The sequence below is a fragment of the Patiria miniata genome, unplaced genomic scaffold (genome assembly GCF_015706575.1).
Source record: "Patiria miniata isolate m_02_andy unplaced genomic scaffold, ASM1570657v1 HiC_scaffold_9, whole genome shotgun sequence".
Taxonomy (NCBI): domain Eukaryota; kingdom Metazoa; phylum Echinodermata; class Asteroidea; order Valvatida; family Asterinidae; genus Patiria; species Patiria miniata.
This window is the reverse complement of record NW_024037076.1, coordinates 2,028,891-2,048,879: the sequence shown is the minus strand read 5'-3', so window position 1 is coordinate 2,048,879 and position 19,989 is coordinate 2,028,891. Positions and strand designations below refer to the sequence as shown.

Below are 19,989 nucleotides of genomic sequence, written 5' to 3'. Positions count from 1 at the left end.
GCACTGAACCCTTATACAATGAACGAGTACTGTACAGGCTCCGAGCGTGCCAATTAATTTCTGATATTCAACTGGACAGGAGCGCCTTAGCGCTTCACCGACCATGCGAGTAACGCGAATGGGTAATGCTGTAAAATAATCAGACTTTTCCCCAGCCACTACAGTGTCTTATTGAGGCGACGTTATGAAGGTTTTATTGGCGACAACGGATCGGTCAAAATGTCACAGACATGAATAATTTGGAGTTTAGGGCAATTTGGGGGAACCTAGAATAGGCAAACGGGTTTAGGTTGTTTAAAACTCTGAAATAAATAATGTACACACTTCTCTACTGACTAATAATTTAGTGAAATGACTGGTGATTTTGTAGCAACGGAGATCACACGCCGATAGTTTTGTCTTTGGATGAGATTCCCATTCTAGATTTTACAGGAAATGTTTCACAATACTCTTCATTTGTCTGGTACCCTGTCGTTCTTTGTCTGTATTGTATATTGTATTATTGTTGAGTATAGTAATCATCTCATAAATGCGGCATTCGCTTTGTGCATGTTGATATCACTCGGTTTTCAAAAATTTGTGTTATATGTATATTCCTTGTTAGGTCAAATTACATGTATGGAGTACCGAAGTGAATACGTCACACGCACAAAATGTGTGTGAAAGACAGTGGCGCGTGATTCAGCCCGTGAACCAACACGCAAGCGTACTTCATTCGTTTGCACTCATTTTGCACTACACTTTCTGGTTCTAACTGACGTCACACTTCGGTACTCCATAGGGGCCATGTTTACAAGCTATATGCTTCTTATGGGCGCACAACTCTACATTTTTCACTCCGCTGTTAAACGTGTACCTATTGTAACACTTTGACTTATCTATTTGTGAACACTGTGAAAATAAAAATGGACCGGACTGAACTCAACTGAACCAGAAATCTGATTTTGACCTTTTTCCGATCGCACCCTAAAGACCCTATACTTCCCAGTCAATTTTGGCTATTTTCTAGTGTTTCAAATTTTGAAAAATCTATGGGCATCTAACGGCAATTTTGATGTAGCAAATAAGCAGAAAGTATTATATTGGTAAGCGAAAGTGCCCACTGTTATATAGGCTGAACCCAAACATGCTGTTGCTTAGCAGGACAACTGCCCGGCAAGTATTAAGGAAAATTCAGAGACCTTGTTACAAGTTATAAACATCACACGGAACTTTGGCCCGTAAGCTATTTTTTGTGTTAATGAAAACGTTTTTAATATCTGTCTTCTAAAACCTCGCCCGAATGAAGAAAAACAATACCCTGTACCTGAAGTAATATATCATAATTTGTTTTCAATAGTTGACGTTTATTCAAAGAGCTGATTTCATTTGTTTATCTTAATTTGATATTTAAATAGAGACGAGGAGTTAAATATACTCCGAAGCCCTTCAAAGTAATTTCCCTTGAAGCACCATGGGAACAATCAACAACCCTCATGCACTTTTTCTTTCCAGATTTCCACACGAGGTAATGATTGAGTATACCTGTCAACAATGTTGTGAATGACGTCAATAATTTCAACAACAAATATGCAAATTAGACAATGAAATATTGTTGACACTCGATTGTGCTTTCAACACCTTTTCCGTCTACGTAAAACAAATTTAGTTTGCGCAAAACAAATTTAAAAAATAACAAAACCGTTTGTCCGGCACTTCACCTTTTGACATTTTGACGATCACCCAGGCAGACAAAAATTACTGCAGGGTCAGTACACTATTGACCAAATCAATTAAATTTAATTACCCGAATGGCAATTTGAAGTGTTTGCCAATTTCCCTCGTTTCAGACTTTAAAAAAAAACAAGGCAGCTGGCCTTGCAATGATCCGCTGAGAGTGAGGATGGTTTCTTTAACAAGTATCCAGATTTCAGAGGTACTTATTAATTTGTTCGAAGAGTGAGGTTCAGAGCAGTACGAAATGTTAAAGTTCAATGTAATTCATTCTCGGAGTGGTTACCCATCTTGTGGCACTGCAAACGTTGCGAAGTCATGCACTTGGGCAAGAGAGTTTACCACAAAAGACGTGTCCGTGTTCTGCATTTTGAAAACAATCCAAGCCTCGATTTGGCTTTGTGTCATAGGGACATGCATACATTCTCTACGTAGAACTTGAACTATTTTAAGCGCCGCTGCAACTGAAATAAGACAGTTCACTTCGATTGAGAAAAACAGAGACAAATCAAAATGTAATCCCTTAGAGATATCGTCAGACATTCCAGCGTTATGTCATGTCCGCGCGTGACAGAACTTTTAAGAGCTCAGTGAATAAATCTGAAAACGTATTTTTCAAATCTTGTACATCCACCATCTAGTAATGGTCAAGGAGATTACAGACTAGGAGTTTTGGATCATTTCTCTGAATCACTGATTAGATATCATGGTTAATTTGGCTCTGTCACGGACTTTAAGCTCCTTCCATCATGATGGAATTGTCCAATAGCAGAAGGAGCAGTCCAAAATATTCAAACACATTGATACATCTTGTGTATCCTCTAAGAAACCTCCCAACCGTACTTCGCGCGTGAATTGTATTTTGCCCACATTCTTCGTCCCGTCAACTCAACCGTCGCGACATGCCCGCGGGCATGTAACACGCGATCGTGATTTAAAACAACACTTATGTGAGTGAAATTGCAGGGAGAATACTATAATTCCACGCTTATAGGCCTGAGGGCTGATCCCTTGAAATCTCTTACTTGCGGTATTAAAAAAAGAGAGAATCTGGCGAGAAGATTGTTTTGAATGACAGCCAGGATAAATGAAAAATTCATGGTGCACTTACTCTTGCCGAGGAAGTATTTGAAATACCAGCGCGTCTCATATTCAGGGTTCTCCAGGTGGATGTCGGTGCCGGTGGCCAGATTGGACATCTATTATTAAGAGACAAAAAAAGAATCGATTAGTTTGATTTTAAGGTAATCGACTCCCTTTAGAACCCTCTTTATGATTTAAAGGCTAAAAAGTGTCAGTTCAAAAACATGCCTTTGCTATAAATAGACCTATTGCGTTAAGGCGGGGTTAGAGGCCAATGTATTAGATCCCTTGGGTGGGCATGGGTAACTCTTTTGTGAATAATAACAAAGAACAACCTCCGAGAGACCTCAACGCATAATGTCTATACGTCTCGTCTCATCACAGCAGGTGGAGTTGAGGCTCATGAATTATGCAATAAAAACAATAGTAACGTAAAATAGAGTTAATAGAAATGAAGTCAGACTGACGGTAATTATAATTTGGTAATGTTGGCATCGTATTTTTCATTTCAAAATCATACAGTTTAAATGTCCTTGAAAAAAGGCTCTCAGAGGATCCAACTGCCTTAGTTTGGTAAAAAAAAAACCTGAAATGAAAGTAAATTTCATTATCACCAAATCGTACTCCTGTTTTATGGTAAGAATATAATAACATTTTTTTAAACTCAAATTTCAAACATTATCTATAAGGGAAAACATGTGTGCTTTGCCGGTTTTAAACACTATGTTTCAGACCGTTTTGGAGTTCCGGCTCGGGTCATTATCAGCGTCAAGTAAACATAAAGTATACTTCATGTTTTTTTAAACACCCCTTTGGCTATTTCATGTGCCTCTTGTGAGTAGCCGTGCGCGATGCGGCGCAAAACGCAGCTGTGCTGGTGTAGTGCGAATGTAGGACTATGACATACGGACTCATTGGTAGTATTGCGCATGCTTAACCGAGGATTGTGAACGTTCAACCAATAACAGGGTAAAAAGGGACCGGATTTCATAGAAGACCAATTTTCATGTGACACTGGAAAAGTGTTTAAGACCAGCCAACCGGTGTTTTATCAATCGTTTAAGACCGGCCACGTGACAGGCTCTCGACCAATAGGAATGGCAAGCTGTCTTAGGTATTTATGAATGGTGCGTAAAGATTAGGTATACCGGTAGTTAAAAAACGCCTGTATCAAACTGACATGACGTGCGACAAACTCAAGTCCCATTTTGTGAATTATAACACCACTTACAACATAAATAATACAAATTCATTACATAGCAACAACGAACAAGAACAGTTACCCTTTCCCCCCGATATTAATAATGCAGTGCCTTAAATGTAATACCTTGTTGACACTTTCCCTTTTAAATATTTACGCGAGTCGCGAGTATTCAACTTTCGCACGGCTTGTCAGCACAGCTGTCTCTGGAGTAAATTCAGTAGGTGATTCGTTTTTTATTATTCATTTCTCTAGCCGCAGTTCAGCTGCTATTGTTAATAACGCTATTGCTTCATTGTAAATAAGGTTGGGGTTATTCATCAATATTTAAACAAAGTTAACTATTCTCTTTCGATATTATCGGGCAGCCGTCCGTACGCTTTTCGCGCGTTGGAAGAGTTGAACGAGCATTATTGTCGACAGCTCTGTTTTTGGCAAGTCACTTTCGGTTCATCATGTTAAAGATTGATCCAAAAAGGAATATAGTCAACTTTCATTTGAGGGGAAAGAGGTGACACAAACCTTGATAATATGGCTATTTGTCTATAGAAATATTAAGGAATTTAGTTGCGACATCGATGCATTCCCATGCATAAAAGGTGGCATGTGTAGTAAACGACTAATTGTCCAGGTTAAAAAAAAAAAAAATCGAAGGATATATTTGGAACGTGTTCCTATAGAGTTTTCAGTCTTTTTGTTTTGTCTTTAAAAGTAACTCTAACATTAAAAGAAAAAAGGATTTGAAAATGATTGATAGTTAGGGTTAATTTTAATTTGCTTTTAAAACAAATATTGCAAAAATTGTTAAGTTCAATATGTGGCTGCAGCACTCTAATAACGACACCGCCGTCGAAGCTTCATTTACATATGATGAATATCATAATCACTGTAACCTCATTTTGTGGGGGATACGTTTACGAGTCTATAGTTTCTTAAGAGGAAAACACCATTTTTTTCCCTGGCAATGTCATCAAAATCAAATTCCAACAGCGCCACCAGCGACCACAGTGCGGACAGTTGTGAAAAATCAGAGCAAATCTCCGATAATTACCAATTAACAAAAAGAACTATACGATTAGTTGTAAAATTAAGTTTCATTAAAGTGTGGACATACACGTAACCGTCTTCTTTTTTCTCATTTCTAGTTGCCTTTGATCTTTAAAGCCCCCTTTCCGCCTTCACATGTCTCAAGAAGGCTTGACTCGTTTTACAGCTTCGATTGGTTTAATGTGTAAAATCCGTAGCTCAGGCTCAGTTATACACAGTGCGTATCGCTGAATGCATAATGTCAGATCGAATGGTTAGCTAATCGAGTCTCATGCGGTGTGGAATCGCATTGAAAGCACTCAATCTTCGCTCAAAGTACATTCGCCTTATCATACAACCAAGAAAACGAACGCGTTGAATAGCTTCATTGTACTCCAGGGAGAGAGTGCGCTGGATTTACACTATCTATTTTTCATGTTGAGCGTTGAAAATTTTATAATTGGCTGGATCTTAAAAGGCCGACCATTCTCAGCTGTCTGACATGGAGGAAGAAATTGACACTTCAGTTTGACCTAAATTTGAGAGAACTGGACCGTGAAAGAGTGCGCTGGACTTTCATTTATATGTTTGCCATGTTGAGCATTAAAGATTCTAATTGGCAAGTTCTTCCTGAACCTTCACTTGGAAAGAGTTGTCACTTTAAACCGACTGAAGTTTAAGGAGCATGCAGTACCCCGATAGAGGGGGATTGACATGCACTTCCTTTTTGTCATGTTGAGCATTGAAGTTTATAATTGGCAAGTTCTTATATCCTGAACCTTTGCAGCCTCTTCACTTGGAGAGAGTTGTCACTTTAAGCCGACCTAAGTTTAAGGAGCAGTGTACCCTGAAAGAGGGGAATTGACATACACTTCCTTTTGTGTCATGTTGAGCGTTGAAGATTTAAATTGGCCAGTTCTTCAAGGCTGAACATTTTTTAGCCTCTTGTTGTGGAGAAAATTGTCATCGACCTAGTGTGCTCTGAGACTATGGTGCTTGAAATACAGTTTCATCTCTGTCTTGTTGTGCGAAGAAAATTGTAATTGGCCAGTTCTTAAAGGCTGGACATTTTCAGCCTCTTGCTGTGAAGAAAATTGTCACTTTCATGCGACCTAATCCTTGAAAGAAAGTGGGTGCTTAAAATACATTTTGCCTCTTTGTCATGTTGTGCAAAGAGGACTCTAAATGGCTGAACATGTTCTGCCTCTTGTCATGTAAGAAAATTGTCACATTCATGCGACCTAACTTGAGAAGAGCGTACTCCGAAAGTGGGTACTTGAAATACATTTCCCTCTCTTTCATGTTGTGCGAAGAAGATTCTAAAAAGCTGATTTGTGCGAAGAAGATTCTACAAGGGTGAACCATTCAGCCTCTTGACATGGAGAAAATTGACCGTTCGAGCGACCTAGTTTAGGATGCAGTGAACCACCATCAGTTGCACAGCAACTGGAGCGTATTACCTCCAGTCTAATTCACGAGTCATGTCTTCGCGCACGCCTGGAACGACACAGTCACCATACTGACTAGAACTTACTGGAAAGCAACCCGCTATTGAACAACTCACACAACTTTTTTTCAGCTTTCGACTAGATTCGTATTCTCCGTGCAGACTTTTCAGTCAACAATTTCAAGACAAGGAATTTTAAAAACTTTGAGCAATTTTTATTTCCACCCTGCTGACTCTAATAAGGGTCAACCTGGAGTAAAGTATGACTGTTTCTCATGTCAAAATCTTACAAGTTGTACAAGCTTTTTGTCAATCTGTGGTTGTCTATGACATTTTTTTTTACTGACTCCAAAATATATTACTAGGGGAAAGGTCAATATTTTTACAAGGTAGGCCTATAGAGGACCACATAGGATAATTTGTATGGAGGTAATAACATATTTCGAACGGTAATAAGTTGAAATGAGCAACCAGCTTATAAAATATACATGATTAATATCATGGCACGTGCCTTCGACAGTTACATTGTCTCAGTCGCTCCAGAATCTACAAAATACTGCAACACTCAAATTTCCGGTTTTGAAGTTGTTTGTTTTCGCTGTTTTTATAGGCACTGCGTATCCACTCAGGCGTTATTAGACAAACACCACTTGTCTTGAGGGGTCACCGTTTATTTTTAGGCACATTGCTTTTTTAAACCGTTGTAAGAACGAGCGTCACAAGCATAAGTCCAAGACGGCCGGTATCGATTGATTCAAACCTCGTTACCAGTGAATTCCTTAAGGCAAAAGAGTAAACAATTTGCTACACGTTGTGAATGTAGTTAACTTAAATTGCATTTCCGATGATTTGAAGATTTCTTCAGTACTTTGTTAAACTGCCACACTGGCAATGCCTTGCACTTCCTCGCAATTCCAAATTTTGACAGCTCTGTGTATCGATTCGTTTGTCTTGAAATTTGAAAACAAAACATTTACAGGACTTCTTGAATTGAACATCTGTGTCAATATTGTTCCTTTAAGAAAATTGGCTCGATACCATAGGCACACAATGTCGTTAAAAGAGGAAGGCTGTGGAATGTCCGTGGAGAATGGAAAGTTAATAAATGACTGTGAAACCGCGGGCACAATGTGTGGGTTAAAACAGTCAGACTGTAAAATTGGCCCGTCCAGGGCAGCCGAAAATACTCCAGGGCTGCCGAAAATGCCCAAGGTTGGTGCCGGTATAGGCCAAATGCGGCACGATCAAAGAAAGAAAATCTTGCCAACCGACATTTTAATATTTCATATGAAATTGTGTCTGGCCATCCGACCATTTGCAATTTAGAGACTATGAAAAACAAGTCTAGCGAATCAAATACAAGACAAATTACATTTTCAGGTTGATTAGTTTAAAAAGGGCAAATGTGTTTGGGACACAAGAAAAATATCTCCAAAAGAGGGCCTTACTTGGCATTTATTTTGCTATAACAATCAGCTTTATATGTAGATATTATTATTATTATTATTATTTATTTAGCCATTCTCCCAACATTATAAAGAAAGGCAAGGAACAGCAAAAGTACAAGTACTGTGGTCCGAGGACCTGCTGCACCGTTAAAACAAGCTAAAATAGATTAAAAAAAAATAAAATTTTAAAGCCATAAAAGAGCATATTATTACATAAAAAGCAAGTACATTATATATACATATATAAACAAGCACTAAAACGTTCCATAAGAAAGACACTGACAGAAAAAAAAACCCAATGAATTTAAACATGAACCCAAAAATTGAGGGAGATTACCGAGATAAAAAAACACAAAATATGACTAAAACGGGGACGGATGATTAAAAGGCAATGATACAAAACAATGAATAAATTAAAACAACAAAAAATATCTTAGGTGACTTAAGCGGGGAAAGATAACAAAAATTACCATGATCAAAAGAATGCTGAAGGATGATGACAGAAAAACAAATGACAGAATGAAAGAAAACAACACTGAATTTAGACGTAAAAACCAAAACTTTTACGAAAGAGAAAAAAAAACCGGCTAGAGTTGAGAAAAGTGCTTAAATAAAGACTTATGATGGAAAAAAACCCAATGAATTAAAACACACAAAAACCAAAAATATTGCAGAGAATATAGGAATTATATATTAAAAAAACTGCATATTATATAAAACAAACACATTAAAAAGACTGGAGCGAGGAAGATGATTACAATTCACTCAGAAGAGCAAACAAAATCTTTCAGGCTTCTTAACCAAGAATTCAGCGAAATTGTCACAAAATCAATACGAAGCTGTTTAGGCAATTCATCCCAGAGTTTAGGAAATGCATGAATGGGAGAGCAGTGTAAACAATGAGTTCTAGAGACGAGATGTATAAACCTGACGTCATCAGTATGTCTACAGTTAACCTTAATGTGTCTAGAAACTGCCTCACTGATCACCTGGTTATAAAGGGACTTTGCCATAAACGAAATCAATAAATACTTCCTACGGGATTGCAGTGTTTGCCAGTTAAGTTTTGTTAACCTGTCCTGATACGACATTTCCATCCTTCGCTGCTTCAGGATTATACGCGATGCTCTTCTCTGAACTCGCTCCAAGTCGTCAATTAGGTTTTGAGTGTGAAGGTTCCACACTGGCAGCCCGTACTCTAAAAGTGGCAGAACCAGCGACTTGTACAAGCAAAGGAGAGCACGCGTAGAGATACCCCTGGACATACTTACACCATTAACCCGAACTCCCTAGGGGGTGTGCAAAATCATATTAAAATTGGAGGATTCAGGACTGTAAGGGATAGTTAATCTATATGATCTTTAACACCTTCAAATACAATAATGGGTGGAAATGTCAGTTGTTCCTGTTGACTTCATTTGCGCGAGTTTTTTTTTTGGGGGGGGGGTGGGTAGAAAAAAAGGGTATTTTACTCGAAAGCAACTTTGAAAATGTGCGACTAATTACCTTGTTAGGCTTAATCACATAATGTTTATTGCACTGCTAGATGCTGGAGATTAATAACTGCTTATACTTCTTTTAAAGATAATCTCCCTGCAAACTAGGTAAGGGTGGGGGTATAATTTAAGGGGACGAACCTGTGTTCACAAGAACGGAGTGCCCATCTCTCTGACTCAATGTAATGCTGCTGCTGTGGGGGGATTGCCACACCTCCTCCACAGCGAGTTTGTTACCTTCCCAGCATTGAATAATGCCGGTACCCATTTAACACCTGGCTTGTGAGGAGTAATTGTGGTAAAGTGCCTTACTCAAGGGCACAACACGCATGACCACGGCGGTGCTCGAACCCACAATCCCACGATCATGGGGCCTGTGCTCTACCGCTACACCACACGTGCCCACTACATACCAGGACAACACCTTTTTTGCTCTGTTTCTAATACCTAACTTAGAAAAATAAGGAAGGCGTAAAACAACACTTACTCAAAAACAGCCTCATATTTGTTTGGTTGAACATTGTTCAGCATTTCTACTTAAAAGCGTGCCTTGCGTATTCAGTGTGGACAAGTATCAGATTTCCAGATGCCTAGTACAAAAGCTGACGAGCAACATCAACCCAAAAAACAAACATTTTTCACAAACAAAAAATCACTGTAGGCTTTAAAACGACACAAGGGAAATACTCTCGAGTGACATACGAAACAAAATCCCAATTATGATGCATACCAAACACGCCGGCGCTTTCACCGCGTGCGACACGAATCGTGGCCCGTGTCTTAGCGCCGAAACCCCCGGGGAGCTGACTCGACCGATCCACGCTGCCCATTTGGGACCCGTACTAAGCAGCCTGGGGTTATTTGCCATCGCGAAGATTGTTTGAAAGAGATATATTCCCGCCGGGAGTCCAAGCCATTAAACAAATTGCCCATTTTCACATCAAAAAAGTGCATTAACTCGACTATTGTAACAGTTACTTTGTCAAAACGTGCCTCCAGTTAATAACAGCGAGAGAGAGAGATCGTGCAATAGTTCAGGTGAGACGTACTGTTAAGCGAACTACAAGTCATTAAATATTCAACTTAATCATTTCCTGGTCTTGTAACCTGATCAAACGTTAATTGGGATATGAAGGACATGACCGTGATCGAAGTAGCACCTGACTACTAGGGCGTCGTCCTGGCAACAGGCTTTCGAGGCACATTAGTGCGAAGGCACGTGAAATCAACGGAGCAATTCGTTAATGTGCAGCACTACATTCGAAAGTCGCCGAACCAAAACGTATTCAGAGCAACTCATGTCCACACAATTTGTCTTCAGACGGACGAACCTTGGCCTATGTAGTGAGAAAGTCCATTGAATGCAGTAGTCAAGCTTTCCTGTAGCCAACATAATGTGCTGAACTCAAAACTTTGGAATAATGTAGTTTCTGGAACGCCAGTCTGTTAGAGGTTTCCTTTTACACTTTAAGAAATGAAAGAGTCTTTGGAGAAAAGACCAATTTTTATACTGTGTGTCATCCTCCAATTTCATTCTTGTAATACTGTGTATACACTCTTAAAAGTCACGGGTCAGGTTCGACCCGAGTCCGGGTCAGATTTGACCTGCCACGTTTTTGGGTCAAAATTACATTTCTCTCTTTCCAGGCTAGTGTCATTTTGACCCGCAAAAGTGTCAGGTCAAATCTGACCCGGATTCGACCCGAGTCCGGGTCAGATTTCACCTGGCACATTTTGGGGTCAAAAGTGCATTTCTCTTTTTCCAGGCTAGTTTCATTTTGTCAAAGAAAAGTGTCATTTTGACCCGCAAAAGTGTCACGTCAAATCTGACCCGGTTTCGACTCGAGTCCGGGTCAGATTTGAGATGGCACGTTTTTAGGTTCAAAATTGCACTTCTCTTAGTAACTTTTTCCAGGCTATGCAACTCAGTAAAGTGTCATGTCATTTTGACACGAACAAATGTCATTTTGACGAAGAGAAGTATCATTTGACCCGCAATTAAAGTGTCAGGTCAAATCTGACCCGGATTCGGGGAGGAAAATGATATCATTAGTTTGTAAGTTGAACAACAAGCTGAAATGAATTCAGCATTTTTGGTTCTCTGAAGGAGAACTGACTCGTTCTTACCTCATCTCGCTCACCGTCTTCCACTCGGAATCTTCCTGAGGTACATCCATCTCGATCGCAGGTCGTTAGCTGTTGACAAAAATTGAAACGTGCTCTAATTAACACTTTGAAAGATAAAAGACCACAACTTTATTAACAAGGGCAGACGATGGATAGGCTTGCGGAGATGGATTGAAGACACCAACAAGTATTCTGTTCAATGCAATGTATTGGGTTATACATCTCTCTCTAGAACCCACGATCCCAAATGAAGACCAATCCCAGCAGGTCATTCACTGTACAGGGTGAGTAAAAAAAAACGAAGCCCAAATGTCGGGACCATTGTTTTAGTGAAGTTCTGTGTGCAGCACTTTCAAAATCTAAGATATGAAAGCAAAATTCATAAGCTTTCTTGTAGTGCAATGATAATACAAATCACTCATGTAATTTTCAAGTTAGGGAATTTTAAACACCGTTTCAAAGTCCTGTCCACATATCACAATAGGGCCTAAGGAAAGTGGTCTTTCAGCAAAACGACAACAAATCACTTTAGGGATGGGTGTGAATTGTTTTCGTTTTGCTGAAAGAACGCACACCTTTTTTTCACTAAAACAACAGTCCCGACATTTGGGTTTCTTTTTTTGGGTACTGGCCCTGTATATTTCAATTTACATCCCCCGACGTCGACAAATTTCATCACTACAATTAAGATTTTACAACTTCTGATGACACCAGGTCATTCTCGACATGATCGGTTAAAACCTAGTCAAGAACCTGTACGAGCACTGTCAGACAGGCTCCTGCAAGGAACGAGAGCCATTCCCTCGCCCCTCTCGCTCTCTTAAGCTCAGTCGAAGTAGGCAGGTGGAACTGGGCAGGGAAGCGTAGAGGGGGAAAAGACAGACATGGAAAGGACGGAAGACAGTCGAAGAGGACAGGTGGAACTGCTGAGAATGACGTCCCGCACTTTTGTTGAAAAAACAAACTTTTGTGATGAAAAAAAGTTGAAGCGCCGACAGCGGAAACTGCCGCATAAACCAACATCGGGCAGGGAAGCGTATAGAGAGGGAAAAGACAGACATGAACAGGACAGCGTTTGAAATCAGACGACGGACATTAGATGTTTCTCGGCGGAAAATGTGCGTTTCATTCCAAGCCGAGTTCGTGCGAACTTTTCTTCGAACCATTCTCAAGGCACTTTAAAAAGGCAAAGATGTGAGTTTGCAATTCAAAACTGACACCCTGGTTAAAATAACGTGGAAATGCCTTTTGTAGTGTAAGCAGTCTTTTATCTTACTCTTCGCAATAGGGGATAACATTGTGATAATATTCTGCTAAGAAGTACATCATGCCACCATATTTTTGAGCAGGAGGATCAATGAGAACACTACCTTGCGAAGAAGTTTTTCATTTTAAAGATTGTCATGTTGAAATGTCATGGCATTTCTCTACGATATTATTTCAACTACCTCCGCCCAATCTATCCTGCGACTAATCCATCAAGGCCGTCTCCTCTGCATAATTTTCTAGTTAAAGAGTCACAAAATGACATCACCATCAATGAATAATACCTTACAGAGCTTACGTCATTACGTGCCTTCAATAATAAATGCTGCTTTAAAACGACATGGTCAATAACACATCAGCTGCAAATTTCAGTAAGCCGGAAAAAGAACAGGTCTATTTAAAGCGATAATTATTTTGTTTACTATACTCTCAATTAAGTAAACCCTTGTGTAATGAGGATATAATTCCAACGTTCTGAACTTGATCTCCAAATCTGCTAAAAACTATCTTCCTTTGTCATAATACACGGTGGACGTTAAGCACGTGCCTTTCGAAGAATGCTATTGTTGTCATCGTTTTTTTATTAAATTGTTTACGGAAATGGTCAGAAAGTGACAATGACCATCGCAGGCAAATCGCCTGTGATGGTCATCGAATGACGTCATCAAACGGAAAACCTGCTGGAGGTTTTGTAGTGGAGTATCGATTTCCCTATTTATATTTGCATCGGTATCGGTATCGCTATATCGGTATCGGTATCAGTATCTCTATCTGTGTCGGTATAATATATCTGCACCAGTTTTGGTATCACTGTATCATTTTCAATGTGGTGCATCGTTTCTGGTATCGATAGACCGAATGATATCGGTAGTGGAGTCGGTATCGGTATCGGTATCAAATATTGTGTCGGTATCGATGTGATCGGTTGGCAAAATTTCCCAATATACTTGTAGGTCAACTGCGTCAACCCTGCCACACTATATGACTGTTGTGTTATTATTCAGAAAACACATGGAAGCATTTTCCCGAGAAAAAAAACTGACACAAGTTGTGAAAAAGTATCGAACGTTTTGCCTTGAAAATGTACAGAGAACAAAATGTTCAGCCAGAAATCGCTAACACAAAATAGGCGTTCTCTCATAAAACTGTAATAGGGCACTCAGTAAAACTCAGTATTGTCTGAGATCTTTAAGAGAAAAAAATCACCAGCTGGCTCGGGTGACCGGTGGGACTCGAACCCACGATCTCATATACATCAATCCAAGCACTCTATCGCTGTACACAAACGGACGACCTCTTCGATGATGAAGGCGTTGTGCTGGCTATTGTTCAGATAATCCGCCATGGGACAATTGCTGGGATGTTAACCAATGTCGGTTTATAATATCTTCATCTGTATGTTTGTCAGACCCTTTGATTACTTTTTTAAAAGCAGTTGTTTTTGTCTCTAGCCATAATACCCGTTGATAAGTAAAAAAAAACATTAGCCAGTCAGCCATCTTGATCTAACTTCAGACACGAATAGTTATTCGTGTTGGTCATGTTCTAGGCGACTGGTTTAAGAAACCCATCAGGGCAAGAAGACGAGACAATGATTACCGAGGGAGGATGCTTGCTTATGAAATTAGTCAGACCTTGACCTAGTGTTACCAAAGCGGAAGGGAGGACAACTCGACCAGTCATTAGGAATAAGCGTTAGCAGAAATGCATGGCGAGTACTTAATGAATCGATGGTCGCTTTGGGCTGTATTGACGCGACACGCGTGCAGAGGCACACGCTGAAACGTCTGTGAGAAGCAGATTTGGCTCTCGTAAAAAGCATTTTATCGACTGCTAAATAAGAAAACTCAGTTTGGGAAAACATGAGTCTGTGTGTCCGTGGTAGTGCATCCAAAGTGTCTATGAGGTTAAACAGAAAAAGGATGTACACCACCCTAATCCTTGGGCATATTATCTACAGGTGCACTCTAAAAAGTCCCGGTTTATGTTTGACCCGGAACCGGATTCTATGGGGCCTGTCACTTTTCCGGGTCAAAATGACACTTTTCCCGGTCAAAATTACACTTTTATGGGTCAAAATGACACTTTACGGGTCAATTGACACTTTCTTGGTCAAATGACACTTTTCCGGGTCAAAATGACACTTTTCTAACTCACTTTCTGGGTCATTTTGACCAGGAAAAGGAACATTTGATAGACGCATCATAATAACTCAAAATCGAATTTTGCAATTTTCAATAATTTGGTGAAGAGGGCCACGTTGGGTTTTTAGGTAGTACAGTGACATTAGCCACAGTTCAAAATCGAATGAGTTATACAAGCCTATAGGTTGAAGTCCATTCAATCACGTCACGGACCATTTAAATGGTCCGTGATTCAATTGATATATGAATTGAAGACAACTTTATATGAATTGAATGATTGAGCGCAATGATTTTCTTGTTTGACACGAAAATGTGCTGATCTAATACCTAATTTCGTTGACCGATTGTGTTTTTGTCTTTCACGAAGTCCTTCATCGAGCCATAGATACTCACGTCTGGACCGATTTCCTGCGAATTTCGTGCCTGACTGCCTTCAAAAGCAAATCAAATAATAAATAGTCCCAGTAGGTGAAAGTGCACGAAGTCCGAGATATCTGGGCCACACTATTGAAATCTTAACTATATTCTGATTCAATTCCGAACATTCTTAAATACTGAGAAAGTGGTTTATAGCTGTCAGAAGCATTCTAGCCCACTTCATTCAAGCAACTGCAGCTGAAATAGTATTTCGAATGTAGTTTCGCAGACAACGCATTATCTGTTATATCGATTGGGGCATCATTCTTATTGAATTAAATAACAGAAAAAGAACATCTTCTTTTTCGGTTCATGTTGTTTTCCACACAGGAGGCGAAGAACATTCTCTTTTCCTGTCGTTGCTTTTGGCAAGTTAAGTTTGATTTGTCGTCCGCTCTTTGGCAAGTTAAGTTTAATTTGTCGTCCGCTCTTTGGCAAGTTAAGTTTAATTTGTCGTCCGCTCTTTGCTAATAACATCGATGCATATAGTGCAAGGAAAAACATCAGTGGCAGACGGCTTGAGAGGAGAATAGATGAAATGACACACTCGATGACAATGAAGCCTCTACCGAGATGACGTCACCAGCACTCAAGCCCGTACCAGGTATCCCTCAAAAAAGCACGAGTGATTTTATGAAATTAAAAAAATCTCGCGTTTCCTTGGTAGCCATTGTGTGTAGTCTCGTTCGGTGGATGACTATAACGGTCGCTGGGAAGCATCTTAAAATCCGAGTGTGTTGACCCAAGCAATTGAGTCGGGCGTGTCGGGGTATTCATCCTGTGACGCACGAGCGAGGCTAAGTATTGTCCACACTGATCCAGAGTGATTCTCCACCAAATATTGAATCGCGATTCTGCTCGGCCGAAATACTTTCTCGTGTTTCACGGTAACGACCGAGTCCAACGAGACATCGTTGAAAAGAAATGCGAGTCCTCGTTACCGAGGAACACACAGCAGCATGCTGAAAGTACATACATAGACGAATCTACACGTTGACATAATCGTTACACAATTATTGATGAATGCCAGTGATCGACTTCCCTCCAAGAACATTTCAGTAAGAAAATATATATAAGGATTGGTATCTTACTGAAGCTTCACTGCCGATCCTTCTTGTCAGTCTCTGCAAATATCTTGCATAGCTATTTATCATTCAGACGTATATGTCAATGTTTGACCGAACAGCTCATGCCTTGTATATTATCACCTCCATTTAGTACTACACATGCATACCTAGTCTTCCTAATCGAGCAGATAATCATCAAACGGCAAAACAACATAGTTGGTATAATGGTTGATTTCTGAAGTTCTTGAGATAACTTGCTTGACATCTAGTAGCATGCAAATAGCCCACGCCGAAAGTGTAGTTTACCATTCACCACAGACTTTCTATACAACAGTAAAAACATATCGGTAATAGTTGTTTTGACTTTTAAGTTGTACCGATCGAGGTCATTTGGGAGTCAAGTTTGACACTTTCAGGTCGATTTGACCGCTAGATAGATTGACTACAGAGTTCGGTATGTAGTAAATACTTTCTACCTATAACTTATAATAATAATAATAATAATAATAACGGGTTTTTGTATAGCGCTATTAACTAAGATCAAAGCGTTTTACATAATTAATACCCCTGATTATTGGGCCAATTGAACATTCCAAATACCATCTCAGATCCCTGGGGAGTATACAGCTCGATGCTGCCTGTTAGGCGCAAGGAAGCTAATTCAATCACAATAACCATCTCTGCCCTCACAGGTACCCATTTACTCCTGGATGGGGAGAAGCAATGAGTGATAAATTGCCTTGCCCAAGAGCACACGTACAATAACCCCAGGCCTGACTCGAACCCACAACCTGCAGAATTACCCGCAGACCACGAATTCGATGCCCCAGACCACGAGGCCATGGCACTCCACTTATTCGGACTTATTGCAATGGAAAATCTCGATCAAACTAATTAAATCATTGTTTGGCCTAAAAGAAATTAAGTTTGACTGTCCCATATCAGTACATGTTTCAAGAGTGTATAAACCTTATGCGTTAAGGCGGAGTCGAAGGGCGATATGGTACTGCGTGGCTATAGCTATGCGTGCGCAAACCATTGGTGCATTCATTGTCACTTAATTAAATTAAAGAAAACACTCGGAGGTATCTGCAACGCATACATATATTGCGGAACTTTCACCCCAAAGTCACTTTCCAAGAAGGCAGTTCCGAACCAATTGAATACCAATCGATCGAACCTTTTACTTACATGTACCACATCACAAAGTTGCTGTGCCTTTTCTTATACTCGTAAGCAATTACTTAATGCATTTCGGCAAGACTTGTTCAGGTTCCTTTTCTCAGGAGAGAGAGTGGGGTCGGCATCGTCTTGACTTATTAACTTTCTCATGAGAGGCTTTCCGCTACACACTCACAGAGAGGCGTGGGAGTGACTGATATGGCTTTTTCATCATTATCGGCTTGCGTGCGTGCTGGCGTTAACGCATTCCGCAAAGGGCTCGATTCGTCACCATCAATCGAGGACTTAATATGTACTCGGTCGATAAAGGGTCATAAAAAGAGCACAGGATAATACCGCACCAATATGTAAAAATCTGATTGACTCGCCCACAATTAAGTGGGGACTTAATACGTCTTCCGTCGAAAAAGGGTCATAAAAAGAGCACAGGATGATACCGCACGAATATGTATAAATCTGATTGACTGACCCACAATCATTTGGGGACTTAATAACTCCTCGTTTTAAGAAAAGGTCATAAAAAGAGACTAAAATGATACCGCACAAATATGTGAAAATCTGATGGACTGACCCACAATCAATTGAGGACTTGATAAGTCCTCGGTCGAAAAAGGGTCGCCGAAAGCGCACAAGATGATACCGCACCGATATGTTAAAATCTGATAGAATGACCCACAATCAGTCAAGGACTTAATGAGTCCTCGGACGGAAAGGGGACATATAAAGAGCACAGGATGATACCGCACACATAGGTAAAATCTGAGGGACCGGCCCACATTCAATCGTGGACTTACTACGTCCTCGTTTAAAAAAGGCAATAAAAAAAGAGCACAGTATGATACTGCACAAACAAATCGAGCACCACATCAAACTTTCCTTGTCCCCCAACTCTGTAGCTTAGGTTCGATTCTCGTCAAGGCTAATTATGTTGATAAGGTTTTTAACTTTGTTGTCTCATTCCATGGGATTTAAATCTAGAGATATTTTGGATTGTTTCTTTCATCTCTTCAACGGAACATAATATGCATAGTCGTCCCCCTTTAAACATTCAGTGCCTTTGCCCTTTAATGGCATTACAAAAAAGAAAGAAAGACGGATTCCTCTTCGATCAAAAACCAACAGAGGCAACAAAAACCATTAAACTAAGAAAACACGCAAGATAAATAGTCTACACGAGCCACATCATTAAGTTTGTTTACTCAAAGAAGTTGATAAATTTTACACAAGGTGGTTGTATTTACATTTCCGTAAGTCCCCCAGGTTCCTACCTTTTCCCCCAAAGACCCCTTACGTTACTCATAAATTCCCGTCACGACAGCAACATGACAAGAGCGCAAGCAAGGTGTCTGAATTATTCAGGGAGTTTTGTTTGCAACTGTTTTCGTCGAGTCCAGTCCTCACGGACCGTGTATTTTCTCAGATACCATATTTGACAGTGTGAACTAGACGCTCACTGCTTGCGTTTGCTTCTTTTTTGCTTCTTTTTTTTGCTGACGTATTTGGGCACACTTGACCTCATGTTGTCGCGTCGTAAAGTAACTCCCTTGTGTTTGTTCAGCCAGATTTCTTTGTACACACACCCGTGAATGGGTTACGGTGTTACCTTTGCGCTGCGGTTTTGTAAGACTCACAGGTCGTGTCCAAAACGAGCTTCCTCGGCAACGGGTAGTTGTCGAGGACGAAAACAGTATAGCTCTAGACACGAGATGCGGACGAGGAAATTTGCACAACCACTTTTCTCATCCCTATTTCCGGAGACCATCGATGTGCAAAAATCCACTCAATTTTCTTTAGTGATGAGAATAATAGCGTCTAAAATCCGGGCTGCATCGTCAGAGCGGATTCAGGCGATTTTAGGCATTTGACCAGGAGGATTCAGGCTGGATATGGGTCCAAGCTCTGTTTCAAGGAAATCACATCATGGATCAAAAGACTGAAAGTTGGAGAAGTTTCTTCTCTTTTTTTCCCCCTGCGTTTTTGTTTTGTTTGGACATTAAAGGTCGGCATGTGAATGACCCTGAATCAAGTGATGCAGCCAAACTATACAAAAGGCCGAGTTTTCAAAGACACCATATTAGGTGTGCCAAAATACAAGGCTTCTATATACTTGACTCTGGAGCGATTGATTCAGCCGAAACTAGAGTCAAAGCCGAGATTTGAAAGACACAATTTTAGGTGTGTGTGCCAACATTTTAAAGATTGATTGATTGTTCAAGATTTCAAGCAAATATTCGAATGCTATTTCAACATTTGCAGAACGCATTCATCAAAACGTACATTGTTTATACCAAATTTCATGTGACGGTATACCAACGGACAACCGACAGGCAACTCAGGCATTTTAGGATCTTTTGCGTGCTATTTTGTTCACA

General features: G+C 40.1%; 1 protein-coding gene across 3 annotated transcripts in view; it reads right to left on the bottom strand.

Moving 5' to 3' along the window:
- LOC119720739 (GTPase-activating Rap/Ran-GAP domain-like protein 3) overlaps positions 1-19,989 on the bottom strand; it is a 46,667-nt gene that overhangs the window by 24,743 nt on the left and 1,935 nt on the right. For all 3 annotated transcript variants that reach the window (XR_005270113.1, XM_038190565.1, XM_038190567.1), the window contains exons 2-3: positions 11,542-11,610; positions 2,825-2,912 (exon numbers count right to left, since the gene is read on the bottom strand). Coding sequence is in view for 2 of the 3 variants with exons in the window: in XM_038190565.1 (XP_038046493.1) it covers positions 2,825-2,912 (88 nt within the window). In the remaining variant the exon portion in view is untranslated. The remainder of the gene's footprint in view (positions 1-2,824; positions 2,913-11,541; positions 11,611-19,989) is intronic.